At 50.2% G+C, this 13471-nt stretch overlaps 3 protein-coding genes and 1 long non-coding RNA gene across 7 annotated transcripts; 1 reads left to right on the top strand and 3 right to left on the bottom strand.

The window, feature by feature from the left end:
- Positions 1 to 2600: 2600 nt before the first annotated feature.
- On the bottom strand, positions 2601 to 4487 carry LOC112350783 (pentatricopeptide repeat-containing protein At4g02750-like). Its single transcript, XM_024687592.1, has one exon. It carries the CDS (start codon positions 4485 to 4487, stop codon positions 2601 to 2603), a length of 1887 nt encoding a protein of 628 aa, XP_024543360.1.
- Positions 4488 to 4551: 64 nt separating this feature from the next.
- Positions 4552 to 6249, bottom strand: LOC9661667. 4 transcript variants are annotated; one of them, XM_024687669.1, is made up of 10 exons: positions 6142 to 6249; positions 5888 to 6086; positions 5666 to 5751; positions 5524 to 5608; positions 5392 to 5470; positions 5215 to 5336; positions 5064 to 5153; positions 4890 to 5002; positions 4710 to 4843; positions 4552 to 4647 (listed from the first exon to the last, which is right to left on the bottom strand). In XM_024687669.1, the coding sequence occupies exons 1-10, from the start codon at positions 6225 to 6227 to the stop codon at positions 4580 to 4582; spliced, it is 1062 nt and encodes a 353-aa protein (XP_024543437.1). In that variant the 5' UTR covers positions 6228 to 6249; the 3' UTR covers positions 4552 to 4579. The 4 variants fall into 4 exon arrangements, with proteins under 4 accessions (XP_024543437.1, XP_024543435.1, XP_024543436.1 ...); XM_024687667.1 differs by having other exon boundaries at positions 5666 to 5807; positions 5888 to 6082; XM_024687668.1 differs by having other exon boundaries at positions 4890 to 4999; positions 5666 to 5807; positions 5888 to 6082.
- Positions 6250 to 6259: 10 nt separating this feature from the next.
- Positions 6260 to 9774, top strand: LOC9661278. Its single transcript, XM_002982624.2, has 3 exons — positions 6260 to 6555; positions 6783 to 7713; positions 7772 to 9774. The coding sequence occupies exons 1-3, from the start codon at positions 6327 to 6329 to the stop codon at positions 9555 to 9557; spliced, it is 2946 nt and encodes a 981-aa protein (XP_002982670.2). The 5' UTR covers positions 6260 to 6326; the 3' UTR covers positions 9558 to 9774.
- A 510-nt stretch (positions 9775 to 10284) lies between these two features.
- LOC9661666 lies at positions 10285 to 10558 on the bottom strand. Its single transcript, XR_002993896.1, has 2 exons — positions 10474 to 10558; positions 10285 to 10423 (listed from the first exon to the last, which is right to left on the bottom strand). It is a non-coding gene; the product is annotated as an uncharacterized LOC9661666 (long non-coding RNA).
- Between the last annotated feature and the right edge of the window lie 2913 nt (positions 10559 to 13471).

The following is a 13471-nucleotide window of genomic DNA, read 5'->3' as shown; positions in this document are numbered from 1 at the left end:
TCAAACTTCTGTAATTATAAAAGAAAAAAGTATTCTACTGAATTGTACCTCATACAAGATGATATCCTATGTATTCTCATGCCTCCATTATTCTAATTCATCCCTGTCACTTCTGTATTTGGAAGGAAATGCTATTTATGAAAGCTCTGCATTTATGTTTACCCTTTGCTCCAATGGACCTAACGAAGACATGTTCAAGACAGATGCAAACTGGCAGGTATTCTTAAAGAACCATAGAACTGCACATCATCTCTTTAAGGGAAATTTATGAGGTGCTTGTAAGGCTCTAAAGTGTTAACCTCCTCTAGATATCTTTCAATAACAGAAAAAAACTTTTAAAACATGAATGGTACTTTTTCACTGCTTCTTTCATGTTTTATGGTAGTCAAGTTACAACTTCTGGAATTCTACGAGCAGCATCTGAGAAATGTCTAGGGAATGAGAAACTGTAAGGTGTAGCATGATATTTTCTTGCTCTAATAAATAGTTAAATAGAAGCTGCCTGTTATAGCCTTTGTGGCTTTGCTTGACTACAAACCAATGCTTACAATGTCAAAATGACACAAGGAGATATTCATAAAGATGTATTGTATTTTGCTATTTAGAGAAATCTTTATAGATGTATATATTCCAAACATGCAATTCTTAAGAACATATTATTTTTGTAGAAAACTCTCCTCTTGAAGACTTAAGAAAATTATTCTCACTCATAAAAATCCTCAACAAATATCAAACTTAAAATTAATGTAAATCAAAGCTATATATGTGAATTGTAAGTTTTTCTAAGAAATTCATTTAAGAAATACTTTAAAGTATATATTATATGTTAATAATTATATTATGTTATACTTTAAAAAGTAAAAAATGTCATTATATTATTCTTGTATATTGTAATATGTTAGATCTAAGTTTATATATTTATTTTTATGTTCTTTATAATGAACATATCAACAATAAAATTTAAGAGAATGAAGAATTTGAAACTTTATTCACAAATGATAATGTGGAAACAACAATACATATTATTTTAAAATAAAATAAAATTAAAATAAACTTTGTGAGTGCTTGGAATATGGAAAGGGAATATAGAAATGTGCTTACTCATCAACATTCATGGCTACATCAAATTTCAACTTCAAGGTGAGTTTTAGGCTGTTTAGCGTGCACGGATGGAATGTGCTATGTCACACCAGATTCTTCCCAGTTCATAAGTTCCCAGGCACTAGTGAATGCATTCTTGGGTCTCTCCCGGGAGATTGAGAGCAAAGGCTATGGCCGAATTCTCTGCGTCTGGAAGATGTTTGCCATTGACTATGTATCTGGGTATGGAAGGTCAGAGACCATGGCTTCTTCGTCTCTTGAATTGACAGAAGACCTTCCAGACGAGCCAGTGTTTGATCATTCTCGTGACTTTAACCGCACTCTCCTCGACATTACCACTGCTGGAAAAACTGCTGGCCTTCTCAATCCAACATGATCGGAGGAGCCGACTTTGCCTTGGGCTCATACATTGGCAGGCATGGCACGCTCGTATCTCCTAATGGAAGGTACGGGGCAATTATGCAACAAGATTGCAACTTCGTTCTCTATGATTTGCGTAGAGACGTGAACAAGGTGGTGTGGGCAAGTGACACTTTTGAGAAGGCCAAGCCAAATGGATGGAAATCTACTGATGGTTGATTCCACTGGAAAGTGGGTTCTGTTTTCTTGGAACAACTACTGCCCAAATCAGCCAAATTGTGTGGTTACTGCTGGCCATTGTCAGATGGAGACTGACTATCAAACTGAAGTATGGCGGGAACCCAAGTAGAATCCTTCAATCAAATAAAATCAAATAAAAGTCAACAATGTTGAATTCACTATTCTTCCTCCGGAAAATTGCCTGTGCTATACTTTTTGAACTCATGGCAGCCGCCTCTTCCCCGGGAGACAAGTGCTTTGCACGATCTTGTCCAAACTTTGATTCGAGGAAGAGATGTATGCAAACAATGGAACACGCCCACGATGTTTTCCGCAGTCTGTGGAGAGAAGCGGTACAACAGGGAGCGTTGGCTGTGTTTTCTGACCCAAGACTCCGTCCAACACGTTTATGCATGTAGTTCAACTCCCACTCCAAAGAAGTTGGCGGGCTATGGGTACAAGTTCAGCTGGTCACTCCGCTCGGACGCTCGAGGCATTCCTATCAGCCTGACTGAAGAGAACCGAGTTGGGATCTTCGCACTCTTGTGGACTTGTTCTTGGGTACATTATAGATGCCCACGCTGCAATTATATAAAAGATCTGGATTTTCCTTCCAAGTCTTCCCAGGTTCCCAAACGGAAAAATTGCCGTGGATCCAAACACTGAGAGGTACAAAGTAGAAGATACATATGAGATGTACGACTGGGCAATGGGAGTCAAGCCTCACGTCAGCGGACTACCAGGAGCATCAAGTTCAAGCACTCGCTCTCCAACAAGCAGCCCATTTGGATTGCCATACAGCTATGGATCGCTTTGATTCGGTGTATGGGATCCTCGAGTTCTCCTACACATGGTGGTGGCAAACGCCAATTTCAAAAGCGTGCGGCGGATGCAAACTCGTGGACAGTGATTTCTGCCAATCACACCATGTTTATCATGATAGTTTCATTGCTTTTGAATCCCATAGTCATGTTTGTCACGAAGATGCTAGCTACAAGCACATAGGTAGCACCGTACTTAGTGTCGAGCTCGAGAATTCTCCTTGCGGCAACACTTCCCAGCTCCAAATCGTTGTATCTCTTGCAGCATCCCAGCAAGGAAACCCAGTCCACAACATCCTCCACGAACGGCATGCTGCCAATGAGCTCTCGGGCGCTTCTCAGATGCCCGGAACGTCCCAGCAAGTCCACCATGCAAGCATAGTGCTGCTTCCCGGCCACCACTCCATAATCCACGCTCATTGACGTGAAAACACACCTTCCCGTGTAAACCTCTCCCTGGCTGCTACACGCGACGAGGAGCAAAGTAAAGCACACCTCGTCTGGGGATTCCACCACCATTTTCATCGCCTGGAATGCTTCAAAGCCCTGCTCGAAATGGCCGTGGTGACAGTAAGCAGCGAGCATGGCACTCCAGGAGATCAATCCTTGATCTTGAGGAGGAATTTCCTGGAAGATTTTGGTGGCGTTGGCGAGATGGCCCTTCTGAGCGTAAACTCCGAGCATACAGTTCCAAGCAGTGGCATTTCTCTCTGGCATGCTGTCAAAGAGCGCTTTTCCTTCGGAGATCAATCCACCCTGGATGTATCCCAGCAGCATCGTCGTCCACGCGATGAGATCCTTCTGCGGCATGGAATCAAAGAGCAGCCGCGCGTCATCGAATCGGGAATTGTGAACGAGCGCTGCAAGCATCGACGTCCAGGCGACGAGATCGCGCTCGGGCATGGAGTCAAAGACTGATTTGGCGTAGTCCAGGTGGCCATTCTGGCCGTAGACGAGCATCATGCTCGTCCACGATACCAAGCTCCGGCTCGGCATCTCGTCAAAGAGACACTTTGCCTCCTCAAGGCGCCCATTGTGCGTATATGCCGTAAGCATCGAGGACCAAGACGCCAGGTCTCGCTCCGGAACGCTGTTAAACACTTCTTTCGCCTCCGTCACCCTTCCGCTGGACGAAAACGCTGCAAGAAGTGTGTTGCATGACACAAGGTTGGGCTGAGGCATCTTTTCCATGACCTGTTTTGCTTGATCCAAATGCCCGTTTTGAGCATATGCTGCAACCATTGCGTTCCAAGACACAACATTAAACTGCGGCATTTTCTCAAAGATCCATACCGCTTTCTGGAGCTGATTGTTGCGTGAAAACGAGACCAGCATCGTGTTCCAAGCGACGATATCCCGGCCGGGCATGGAATCAAAAGTCCGTTTTGCAGAGTCCATATGCCCGCTTTGGGCATATGCAACAAGGAGAGAAGTCCACGAGAGCAAATCCCTGTCGGGCATTTGATCAAACAGCTGCTTGGCTTGGGTGGCGAGGCCGCTGTGCGTGTATCCATCCAGCATCGAGTTCCAGGACACGAGATTTCTCTGCGGCATGCGATCGAAGAGCTCCTTGCTGGGAGCCAGATGCCCCTTCTTGGCAAGCGCATCGATCATGGCAGTCCAGGCGACGAGCGTGTGGAGATCGCTGGGCGTGGCGTCGAACACGATCTGGGCGTCGTGGAGCTTGCCGTTGTGGGAGTACGCGCAGAGCATGAGCGTCCAGGAGAAGGAATCGTGCATGGGCATGGCGTCGAAGATCTGGCGCGCGTTCTCCAGGCTGCCGCATTTGCCATACATCTCGATGAGCTTGTTTTGCATGAAAACGTCGCGGCTGCCGTAGAGGCGCTGGATTCGGCCGTGAATCTCTGATGCCTGTGATGCCGATCGGCAGCTCCCCATGAGCTCCACGCATTGCTCGCGAAGATCCCATTCTCGATCGCTGTGCTTGCGTTGAGAGATCCCACTTCTCCACTCCAATCCCACCATCGCCATTCCATTCTCTCAAAAAGAACAAGGGGGATGCCACCAAGATGCCACGTGGCTAACGAGAAACTATGGAAAAGAATCGTTGGCTATGATCACATTGGAGGTGTGCTTGATACAATCTCGGATGGTAGCTTTTCCGAGGAAGTGGATTCATATATACCTGAGAAAGATCAAGGAGAAGAATTTAGAGAATGGTATGTTTTCCTCGAGACAAAAGCATACCGAGTCCCAGAAGCGAGGAGCAAATCAAGAATCCCACGAGCGAGAAATCCATCTGGTAAATAACGAGCTCGAGAACTATTAGCAACACGGATGTGACGAGAAGATGCTCCGACGACGTTGCAAGTATATGCAACCTGGATTAAAGAGATTAGAAGCAAGGAGAATCTCAAAATTTCTTACCTTTCTTCAGCGTAATTGTCCACGTAAAAGCCAGCTACCATTCCAAACACTATGGTGCTCATGTAAGCCCATGCCGGTGATCCGTGAGCTTCGGTAGTCGGGGAGGTTTCCTGCTAAGAAGAATTGATCTGGATGATATAGAAAAAGAAAAGATCAAACGAGACATATACAGACCCCCAAAGACAGCTGAAGCATCGCGAATGGAAAAAGGAAGCAAGTCGCGGCAGCGACTGTTATGGAATGTAGCCGCTTCTTCATTGTAGCCTGGGCAAAAGAACGAGTAGCATTAGTTTCACATCTCAAAACTCCATGCAAAGAAGCTTGCCTTGATCGAAACACGCCGAGCTACTATTCTTCGTAGAGCGAAAAGGGTACCAGCGGCGATGGACATGGTTATCGGGCCCAGTCCAACACGGCCTTGTTCGTCACTGTCGCTGCTCCCAGCCGGTGCGAAGGAGTTAAGTTATGATCCCATCCATGGCTTCGATTGTGTAAAGGATATAGAACGGGGACAAGGACGCAATCGTCCATCCTCTGAAAAGAACGTAAAACGCAACCAGCATTGCCGCTAGTCCACCACCCTGGAGAGATTTCTAAGGTGAGATCGCTGTAAGAAGTGGTGTTACCTTGTCACCTTCTTCCACTTATGGCCGCCTCGGCCAAGAACAAGCGTCGATGCCGCTCCAAGCATCGCGCCTGTGTACTCGGCCAGCACTGTCCTGGAAGAAAACGTCATGGAAGATCATGGAAGAACAAGAAGAAGCAAAGTGGGAAACCTCACTGGACCGCAAGCTTGTAAGCTCTTCCCCCAGAGAAGAAGCGCAAGAGCGAGAACTCCCCCATTCAATGCTGTTAGATAAATCTGCGAAGCAAGGATCACAAACAAGTCACTCGAGAGATAAAGAGAAAGAAAGAATCCTGGAAGAAAAAGCACACATCACGAAGAAGTGACTCGAGAGAAGAAGAAAGAATGGAAGAAAGAAAGTGGAGACCCAAACCTGTGAAGTTGTGAGCGGTCGTCCACGCCAAGGCCTCTGGAAGATCAAAAAGAGTGCTCCAGAGGCGAGCGAGCACACAAACGTGAAGACGACGATCGATTCGGTCCCATTTCTCGCCGAGAGGAACTTGAACAGCGCGTACACTGACAGCAGCCTCAAGAACTTTCCCAGGACGAAGAATGCAAGCTGTGGCGCCTGTCTGGAACGAGAAATCCATCCACCATAGAAAGCGCAAGAGAAAAGCTAGATCTCACCTCGCCGATCCAAGACTGTGCCTGCTGCTGCTGAGACGCGAGCTCGCCTCGATCCAGCGACTGGCGCCATCGCTCGATCCGGCCATACCAAGGCGCCGAAATTTTAGGGTTCCTGGGGCATTTCTAGGGTTCTTGGAGGCCGCTAGTGTGTTGCTGGTGCGCGCGGTAAGCTCGATCTGGGAGGAATGGAGGCGTCAGTGGCCAAGACATCGGTGTGGTGGGACATCGAGAACTGCCGGCCGCCCGCGGATGTGAATCCCTTCCACATCGCGCGCAACATCAGCAATGTGCTCCACGCCTTCAATTTCTTCGGCCCACTCACCATCTCGGCTTACGGCGATACGTATCAGCTCACCCGGCACGTCCAGAACGCGCTCACCAGCACAGGAATCTCCCTCAATCACATCCCATCGGGTGAGTTCGCAGTGAGAATTCTTCCAAAATTTCTCTCGGACCTAAGAACTTCCAGGATGCTTGAGCCAGAGAATCTCTCTATGAGCTCCATTCGAGCAAAGGGCTCATGGGATGAGCTTGATCTCTTCTTTCTTCCTTGAGCTGCGATTGTGTGCTTTTCTTTCTCACGAGAGAGTATGCATCCTTTGAGCTGGACTTTGGATGATCGAATTTTTCTCTCCTTCCAGGGAGGAAGGAAGCGAGCGACAAGGCGATCCTGATGAACATGGCATTTTGGACGAGCGACAATCCTCCTCCAGCGAATGTGGTGCTCATCTCCGGCGACCAGGATTTCTCCCCGCTGCTCCACAGGCTCCAGATGAAACGATTCAACGTTCTTCTCGTCCGGCCCGAGGGAGTCCACGTCTCGGAGTCGCTACTCAACTCGGCCCGGACGGTGTGGTACTGGACTCGCCTCGCTCGAGCCGAGGTGAGCTACTTATCAGTTCCAAGGGACGTCAAGGCTTTCGGGCTTCCTCCCGGTGCCAGGCCACTCGCTCCCAATGGTGGTGGTAGAATGGAGAACGCCGTCGGGCCGATAGCTCGGCCACCTTTCATGGTTCCAGGCTACCGGTCTCCGGGGCACCAGATGATGGCCGAGATGCGGCAGCCGCCACCTTTGCAGCAGCAGTATGCTCCCAGGGACGATATCAACCGGCCGCTGTTTCTCCAGTGGCCTTCGTCGCCGCAGTGCTTCTCCGGGAGATCGTCCGAGGGTTTTGGAGCTGCGAGGTCGCAGTGGTTTGGCGGTCCGGACTTTGGTGGCGAGCAGGATTTCTACTACGGTCGAGAGCTGATAAGGCGAGTGCTGGACACGCTCAAGGTCGAGATGATGCTCCCGACCGAGGCCAACATCTACAACTGCGTTGTCTACGGGGAGAAGCAGGCGCTGGGCTTTAACTTGCGGAGAGCGCTGGAAGAAGGCGTGAAGCTGGGAGAGCTGGCGATTAAAAACGCTGGTGTTGGTGGCGCCGAGGAGATTTTTCTGCCGGCTGGCTACGATTTGTGGCCTTACGTCGACCCAAATCTGTGCCAGGAGTACGATGCTGATATCTGGAGCGACTTCCGGAGCTATCTTTGCAGCGAAAGGGTGCATGTTTTCATCAATGCCGCGAACCAGTAAGTCTTTGCTCCTTGCTGAACAAGTGGTTTTCTTACTCGTCTCAATGACTTTCAGGTATGATGCAGCATTGATCCTTAGAGCACATCGCGTTGGTAGGCTCACGGACTTGAGTCTAGCACAAATCTACAACGTCATCCAGTTAGCCATTCTCGTTCGACTATGGATAAAGCCACATCCTCGAACGTGGTCGCCTCTCGGGATCACCATCTCCAGGAACCCCATGGCAGGACCTGCGTGCACTGCTGTACTCGAAGAGAAGGCAGTGGATGTGGTGCATCAGTCTGCGGTCTCGGAAGAGCTGGTGAACTACGAGAGGACAGCCATTGACGTAGTCAACAAAGTTCTGGAAGAAACGACGCTTGACGTGCTCGCCAAGCCTGTTCCTGTGACTTTGGAAGGGCCACCACCACCAGCCCGGGCCCAGCGTCATCCTCCAGAGCCTCCAAGTCGACCGACGCAGATAGAACGAGAGAAATGCGTGGAAGAACCAGCTATACACGTGACGAAGCAGGCAGAAGTCAAGCTCCAGGTTGTAGCTCCTGTCGCGAGCGTCGCAAAGCAGCACTACGAGAGCCCGGCCAAGATCGCCAAGGAGCCGCCGGTTTCGGTCGTGAAGGAGCTCAAGTCGTGGCTGCCGTCGGTGCTCACGGTTGATGGCTACGACATATCGCTGGTTCGTCAGGAGTTCAAGACCGCGAGGGGTTTGACACTCGACCACCAGGCTCTCGGCCATGCGAAGTTGCTGGATCTCATGAAGAAGTTCCCGGACGTGGTCCAGATATCGTATCCCAGGCCTGGTCTCTGCAAGCTTTATCCCCCCGGGACGACTGTGGTAACGCAAGTCAAGACGAAGGAGAAGGAGAAAGACAAGGACAAGGCGCCAGGGACGAGCGATATCATGCACAGGCTAAGAGGCTGGCTGCCGTTGTTCATCGGCAGGAGGGGTGTCTGCGACCTGGCATCCGTTTGCAAGGAATTCGAAGCCGAGTGTAAGCTGAAGCTCGAGGCCAGCGAGCTTGGCTTCTCTAGTACGAGTACGTTGTTAGAGCAGTTCTCCGATATCGTCAGGCTCGAGCATCTCCAGTCGGGAGATATAGTGCTCACTTCCGCGACAAAGAAAGCCTCCTCGACGGCCTCGAGGGAGAGGGAAAGCCTGGCACAGGCTCCTGTGGAGGCAGCAGCAGCAGCGAGGCAGCAGCCATCACCAAAGGGTGCTGCTGTCGACTTCCCAGCCAAGATGAGAGCCGACTGCAAAGCTTTGCTGCTCGAGAGCATCCCGAGCTGCAAGTCCGGCTATCCTCTGGCGAGGCTCAAGGGGGACTTCCAGCAGCACTACGGCTACGCACTGGATCACGCGGGGTGTGGCTTCAAGAAGCTGGAAACTTTCCTGGAGCTGCTCAAAGACTCTATAGGCATCTGGACGGGGTCGGGCGGCCACAAGCTTCTCCACTTGAAGGAGCCCGAAGATAGCAACGTCGAGGAGAAGATCAAGGGCGAGGACAACGTCAAGAACAGGGAGAGGGTGGACGAGCTTGACGAGGTTGCGACGACTCTGGAACCGGAGGAAGAAGAGAACGAGAAAGAAAAGGCGATGGTGGATGCGAAGAAGCGGAAAAAAGCTAGCGAGGCTAGCGTCTTGGAAACGGGGAAAGCCCAGGCTCCCGCGAGCAATGCCAAGCCGCAAGGAGTGAGCAAGAGTAGCAGCAGTGGCAAGCTCAAGATGGGGGGCGGCAAGCTAAGCGCGCAGCTCCCGGCTTGTTTGAGGCACTCTTTCGCAGAGAAGGTGGCGGAGACTAGCCTCGCTTTCAAGCCCTCCAATCCATTATCCATGGTGGATTGATTGATCCATTCATTACCACGCCATGACTCTTGGGTGGTAAAGCTCGTTGTCAACGTGTGGACTAACGCTGACTACTATCAGTCAACGCTATCTCATTACTGTTCTAATGAGCTCGTTACTATTTCTGTTTACTTTTACTGTTTGGACTAACGTTGACTACAGGTCAACGCATCTACTGAGCTAATCTACTCGATCGTGTCATTTGATCTGCTATTTATTACCTTCGTTGTGAGCGTGTGGTCTAATGATCTCTGTTTACTTTTCGTTGTGGACTGTTTGGACTAAGTGAGCTAATCTACTCAATCCTGTTCTAATAAGCATTTGATCTGCTTCGATGTGAACGTGTGGACTAACGCTGACTACTCAGTCCACGCTACTTACGATAAGAAATGTTGTAAAATCGTTTCGAAAGTTTAAATTTTTTAAAAACAGGAACAAGAAAATTCTATGTCTCTCTGTTGTCTTCATGAAGAGCTGTTGTCTCGTTGCCTTGTTTGAGATTTGCAAATCATAATTTCCTAATTTAATGTCTCTCTGCTGTCTTAATGAAGAGCAGTTGTCTCGTTGCCTTGTTTGAGACTTGCAATATTATCTCCCAATTCAATGTCTCTCTGTTGTCTTAATGAAGAGCAGTTGTCTCGTTGCCTTCTCCTAATTCAAATGTCTCCAGACTTCTCCATCTGTTATAATTTACCATGGACCTGCCTTTTCTTGTTGCGGTTTAAGAAAACCGAAGTAATTTGTTTCATGAATCTTCATTCTGTGCCTGCAACCTCAAGCGTATCATCAGTCCAAAACGACCGAAAAGCGTACCTCCTTTCGCTTTAAGCTCCGTCGAGCTCAAGCTTAACCTCCGAGGTGGAAGGCTAGTTCAAACAGAAGTTAGACTTCAACCCGAGGCATGGAGACTGTTTACCTTGGCATCTGAGTCGTGTACACGAGCAGCCAAATGCGAACTTCCAGAATTGGCCGAGTGATTTGCCTCAACCACGGGCTTCTCCAGATTCTCCACCTCACGGATCCTAAAAGTGCTCCTTAGTCCCTTGTTCTATCTCTCAAGCATGAAGACTTACCTGTGGGAGTGCTTGTTGCGGGGCTTCCTCATCCCAAACTCGATGATCCTTTGCATGTGCTTCTCCATCTCAGGTCGCTCCTCTGCTGCTGCCGCGAGCCGAGCAACGAAAGCATCCCCAGGATCGAACACAGTGCCACGGCGAGACACTGGATCCACAGCCTGTTCCTGGGCTCTTCGATCATTGCCGCTCCGACGAGCAGCACTCGACAAGAATGGATCCTCCGGAAGAGAAGCTCTTGGCACCTTCTTGTGCTCGTCGACTCCGTGGATCGCTGCTGGTGGATCTCGTCCCAATGGCGGTGTCAGGCGGTCGGCAACCGAATCGGTAGCAGCACCATAGATTGGATTCATCTTGAGAAAAGCCGAAGGTGGCAGTCGGCTTGGAGGCCTCGCGAGTGGAGGACTGGCCACCTTTGTGCTGGCATTTAGCTGCGACGGTCGACGCTGCTGCTTGCTCCTCTCTTGAACGAAAGAGTCGAGCTTGTTCCGGAGCTCTGCGTCCTCAATCTTGCTCAAGGGAACGAGATACTCTCGCTGACTGCTGCTGTTGCTGCCACTGCCAGGAAGATGGCTGCTCCAGACGTAGCGCACCAGGATGTCATTCGCCTTCTTTCTTCTTCCCTTCACGAGTATCCAGATGCCGGTGACGATGGCCACCATAGCAAGCAGGAAAAGAACGATGCCTGCCGCAAGCAGCCCCGGTGTCGCAAATGCTGCCGCTGCTGCTGCTGCTGTTGATGATGACGACCCCAGAGGCGGAGCAATAGACAAGGGGCCAGGCGGAGGCGGCGATGAAAACATGTGAAAGACAGGCGACCCTGGTTGCCATGTTATCGTGTCATGAGCGGGCCTTGGCCACCAAGTGGTTGTCCCAGGCCCTGTATGCTTCTTTGCTGGTGGAGGTGGCGGCGGCCCAAACCTCCTTGGTCGCCAAGTGGTTGTCCCGGAAGAAGGTGGCGGCCCTGTATGCTGCTTTGCTGGTGGAGGTGGGTGCTGCTTTGCTCCTCCTCCTCCGTGGCTGTGCTGCTTTGATCCATGGCTTGTTGGTGGAGGTGGCGGACTGTGCTGGTGCTGCTTTGCTGCTTCGTGGCCTGCTGGTGGAGGTGGCGGACTGTGCTGGTGCTGCTTTGGTGCTCCGTGGCTTGGTGGTGGAGGTGGCGGACTGTGATGGTGCTGCTTTGCTGCTCCGTGGCTTGCTGGTGGAGGTGGCGGACTGTGCTGGTGCTGCTTTGCTGCTCCGTGGCCTGGCGGTGGAGGTGGTGGACTGTGCTGGTGCTGCTTTGCTGCTCCGTGGCCTGTTGGTGGAGGTGGCGGACTGTGCTGGTGCTGCTTTGCTGCTTCGTGGCCTGCTGGTGGAGGTGGCGGACTGTGCTGGTGCTGCTTTGGTGCTCCGTGGCTTGGTGGTGGAGGTGGCGGACTGTGATGGTGCTGCTTTGCTGCTCCGTGGCTTGCTGGTGGAGGTGGCGGACTGTGCTGGTGCTGCTTTGCTGCTCCGTGGCCTGGCGGTGGAGGTGGTGGACTGTGCTGGTGCTGCTTTGCTGCTCCGTGGCCTGTTGGTGGAGGTGGCGGACTGTGCTGGTGCTGCTTTGCTGCTCCGTGGCTTGTTGGTGGAGATGGTGGTGCTCCATGGCTGTCCTGCTTTGGAGGTGGTGCTCCTCCGTGGCTGTGCTGCTTTGCTGCTCCATGGTGTTGCTCTGCTGGTGCTGGTGAAGGTGCCTGACCGTGGGCGCTGCTGTGAGGTGGCGGAGCTCCTCTCGCCCTCCTTGGAGATGGTTTGGGCGGCGGCATGCTCCTACCTGGTGGTGGCGCTCTCGTTTTGGGCGGCGTCGCGCCCGGACGAGGCGGATGCACGCTCCTGTGCGCAGCTGGAGGCGGCGCCCGACGAGGCGGAGACGACGGCGGCACACTCCGACGGATGATGCTAGCCATATTTCTTGCTTACCGGAGAGAAGATAATCTCGCACCTTTAGAAGCCTTTTTTTTTAGGTCATGAAGGTTTAGAGCCTATAATTACCTGTCGTACGGATGCCGGATTCTATGAGATCTTAAAAGATACATGATCAGCTAAAAAAAATATATTTCTCATGAGGGAGATCTCCGCTGAAAAGTTTATGATGGCAACCCATTTGCCAGAGGCTCAGTTTTTGCGATCCTTGTAATGACACGGAACACTGTTCAGGAATTCCCAATTTCCATTAGCACATAAATTCTAACCGGGAAATGGGAAAGGTGAGTGAGCGTTGCGACGACGATATTGGTAAGCAAGCTCTCAGGCTCAATTCTAGGAAGAGCAAAGATGAGAATGTGGCAGCTCCTTCACCATGATGCAATTGCTTCGTGCATAAGAATTTGATAAAAATCTTCAATCTGGAAGCTCACGTTCTTTGAGAATTCTTTTCTTTGCGTTTTAGGCATCAAAGACACTGAGCTGATCGTGTATGGCAAGTTTGTGATTGTCTTTTCTCCTTTTTTATTTGCTATAGTGATTTGATGTTTGTGTTTGGTATGCCAGACTTACTTTAATGGTGATCTCTATCAATACAATATCTAAAGGTGAGTCCATTTCTATTTATAGGAGAGACCTCTTGTAGGATTTATGGAGACTGGATCTCAACACAACTGTGTGGGAGCAGCTTCAACTAAAAGCTCCCCACATAGATTGGTAAGCATTGCTCTTCTAAAAGACCATGTAATCTCTAATCATTTTCTCTTTCTTGGCACAGGGTCTTTATAAGCTTATCTTGTTTGGTGGATTTTATGATGTTGAGGGTTGTTTTAGACATAGAAATGTTTAGTATAACATAAGTACTTCAATTATCTATGCATGTTGATTCTGTTT

This window comes from Selaginella moellendorffii, unplaced genomic scaffold (genome assembly GCF_000143415.4).
Source record: "Selaginella moellendorffii unplaced genomic scaffold, v1.0 SELMOscaffold_54, whole genome shotgun sequence".
NCBI lineage: Eukaryota > Viridiplantae > Streptophyta > Lycopodiopsida > Selaginellales > Selaginellaceae > Selaginella > Selaginella moellendorffii.
The sequence above is the reverse complement of the archived record's forward strand: the minus strand, read 5'-3'. Positions and strand labels throughout refer to the sequence as shown.

What these genes read in the sequence shown, in the direction of transcription:
- LOC112350783 (XM_024687592.1), bottom strand. Translation starts at nt 4,487, where the DNA reads ATGGTGGGATTGGAGTGGAGAAGTGGGATCTCTCAACGCAAGCACAGC.
- LOC9661667 (XM_024687667.1), bottom strand. Translation starts at nt 6,211, where the DNA reads ATGGCGCCAGTCGCTGGATCGAGGCGAGCTCGCGTCTCAGCAGCAGCA. An exon ending in GCGGCCATAAGTGGAAGAAG is followed by an intron (nt 5,471 to 5,523) that starts GTGACAAGGTAA and finishes AAATCTCTCCAG; the next exon opens with GGTGGTGGACTAGCGGCAAT. An exon ending in CTCGGCGTGTTTCGATCAAG is followed by an intron (nt 5,154 to 5,214) that starts GCAAGCTTCTTT and finishes TCTTTTGCCCAG; the next exon opens with GCTACAATGAAGAAGCGGCT.
- LOC9661278 (XM_002982624.2), top strand. Translation starts at nt 6,327, where the DNA reads ATGGAGGCGTCAGTGGCCAAGACATCGGTGTGGTGGGACATCGAGAAC. An exon ending in CCTCAATCACATCCCATCGG is followed by an intron (nt 6,556 to 6,782) that starts GTGAGTTCGCAG and finishes CTCTCCTTCCAG; the next exon opens with GGAGGAAGGAAGCGAGCGAC. An exon ending in TTCATCAATGCCGCGAACCA is followed by an intron (nt 7,714 to 7,771) that starts GTAAGTCTTTGC and finishes AATGACTTTCAG; the next exon opens with GTATGATGCAGCATTGATCC.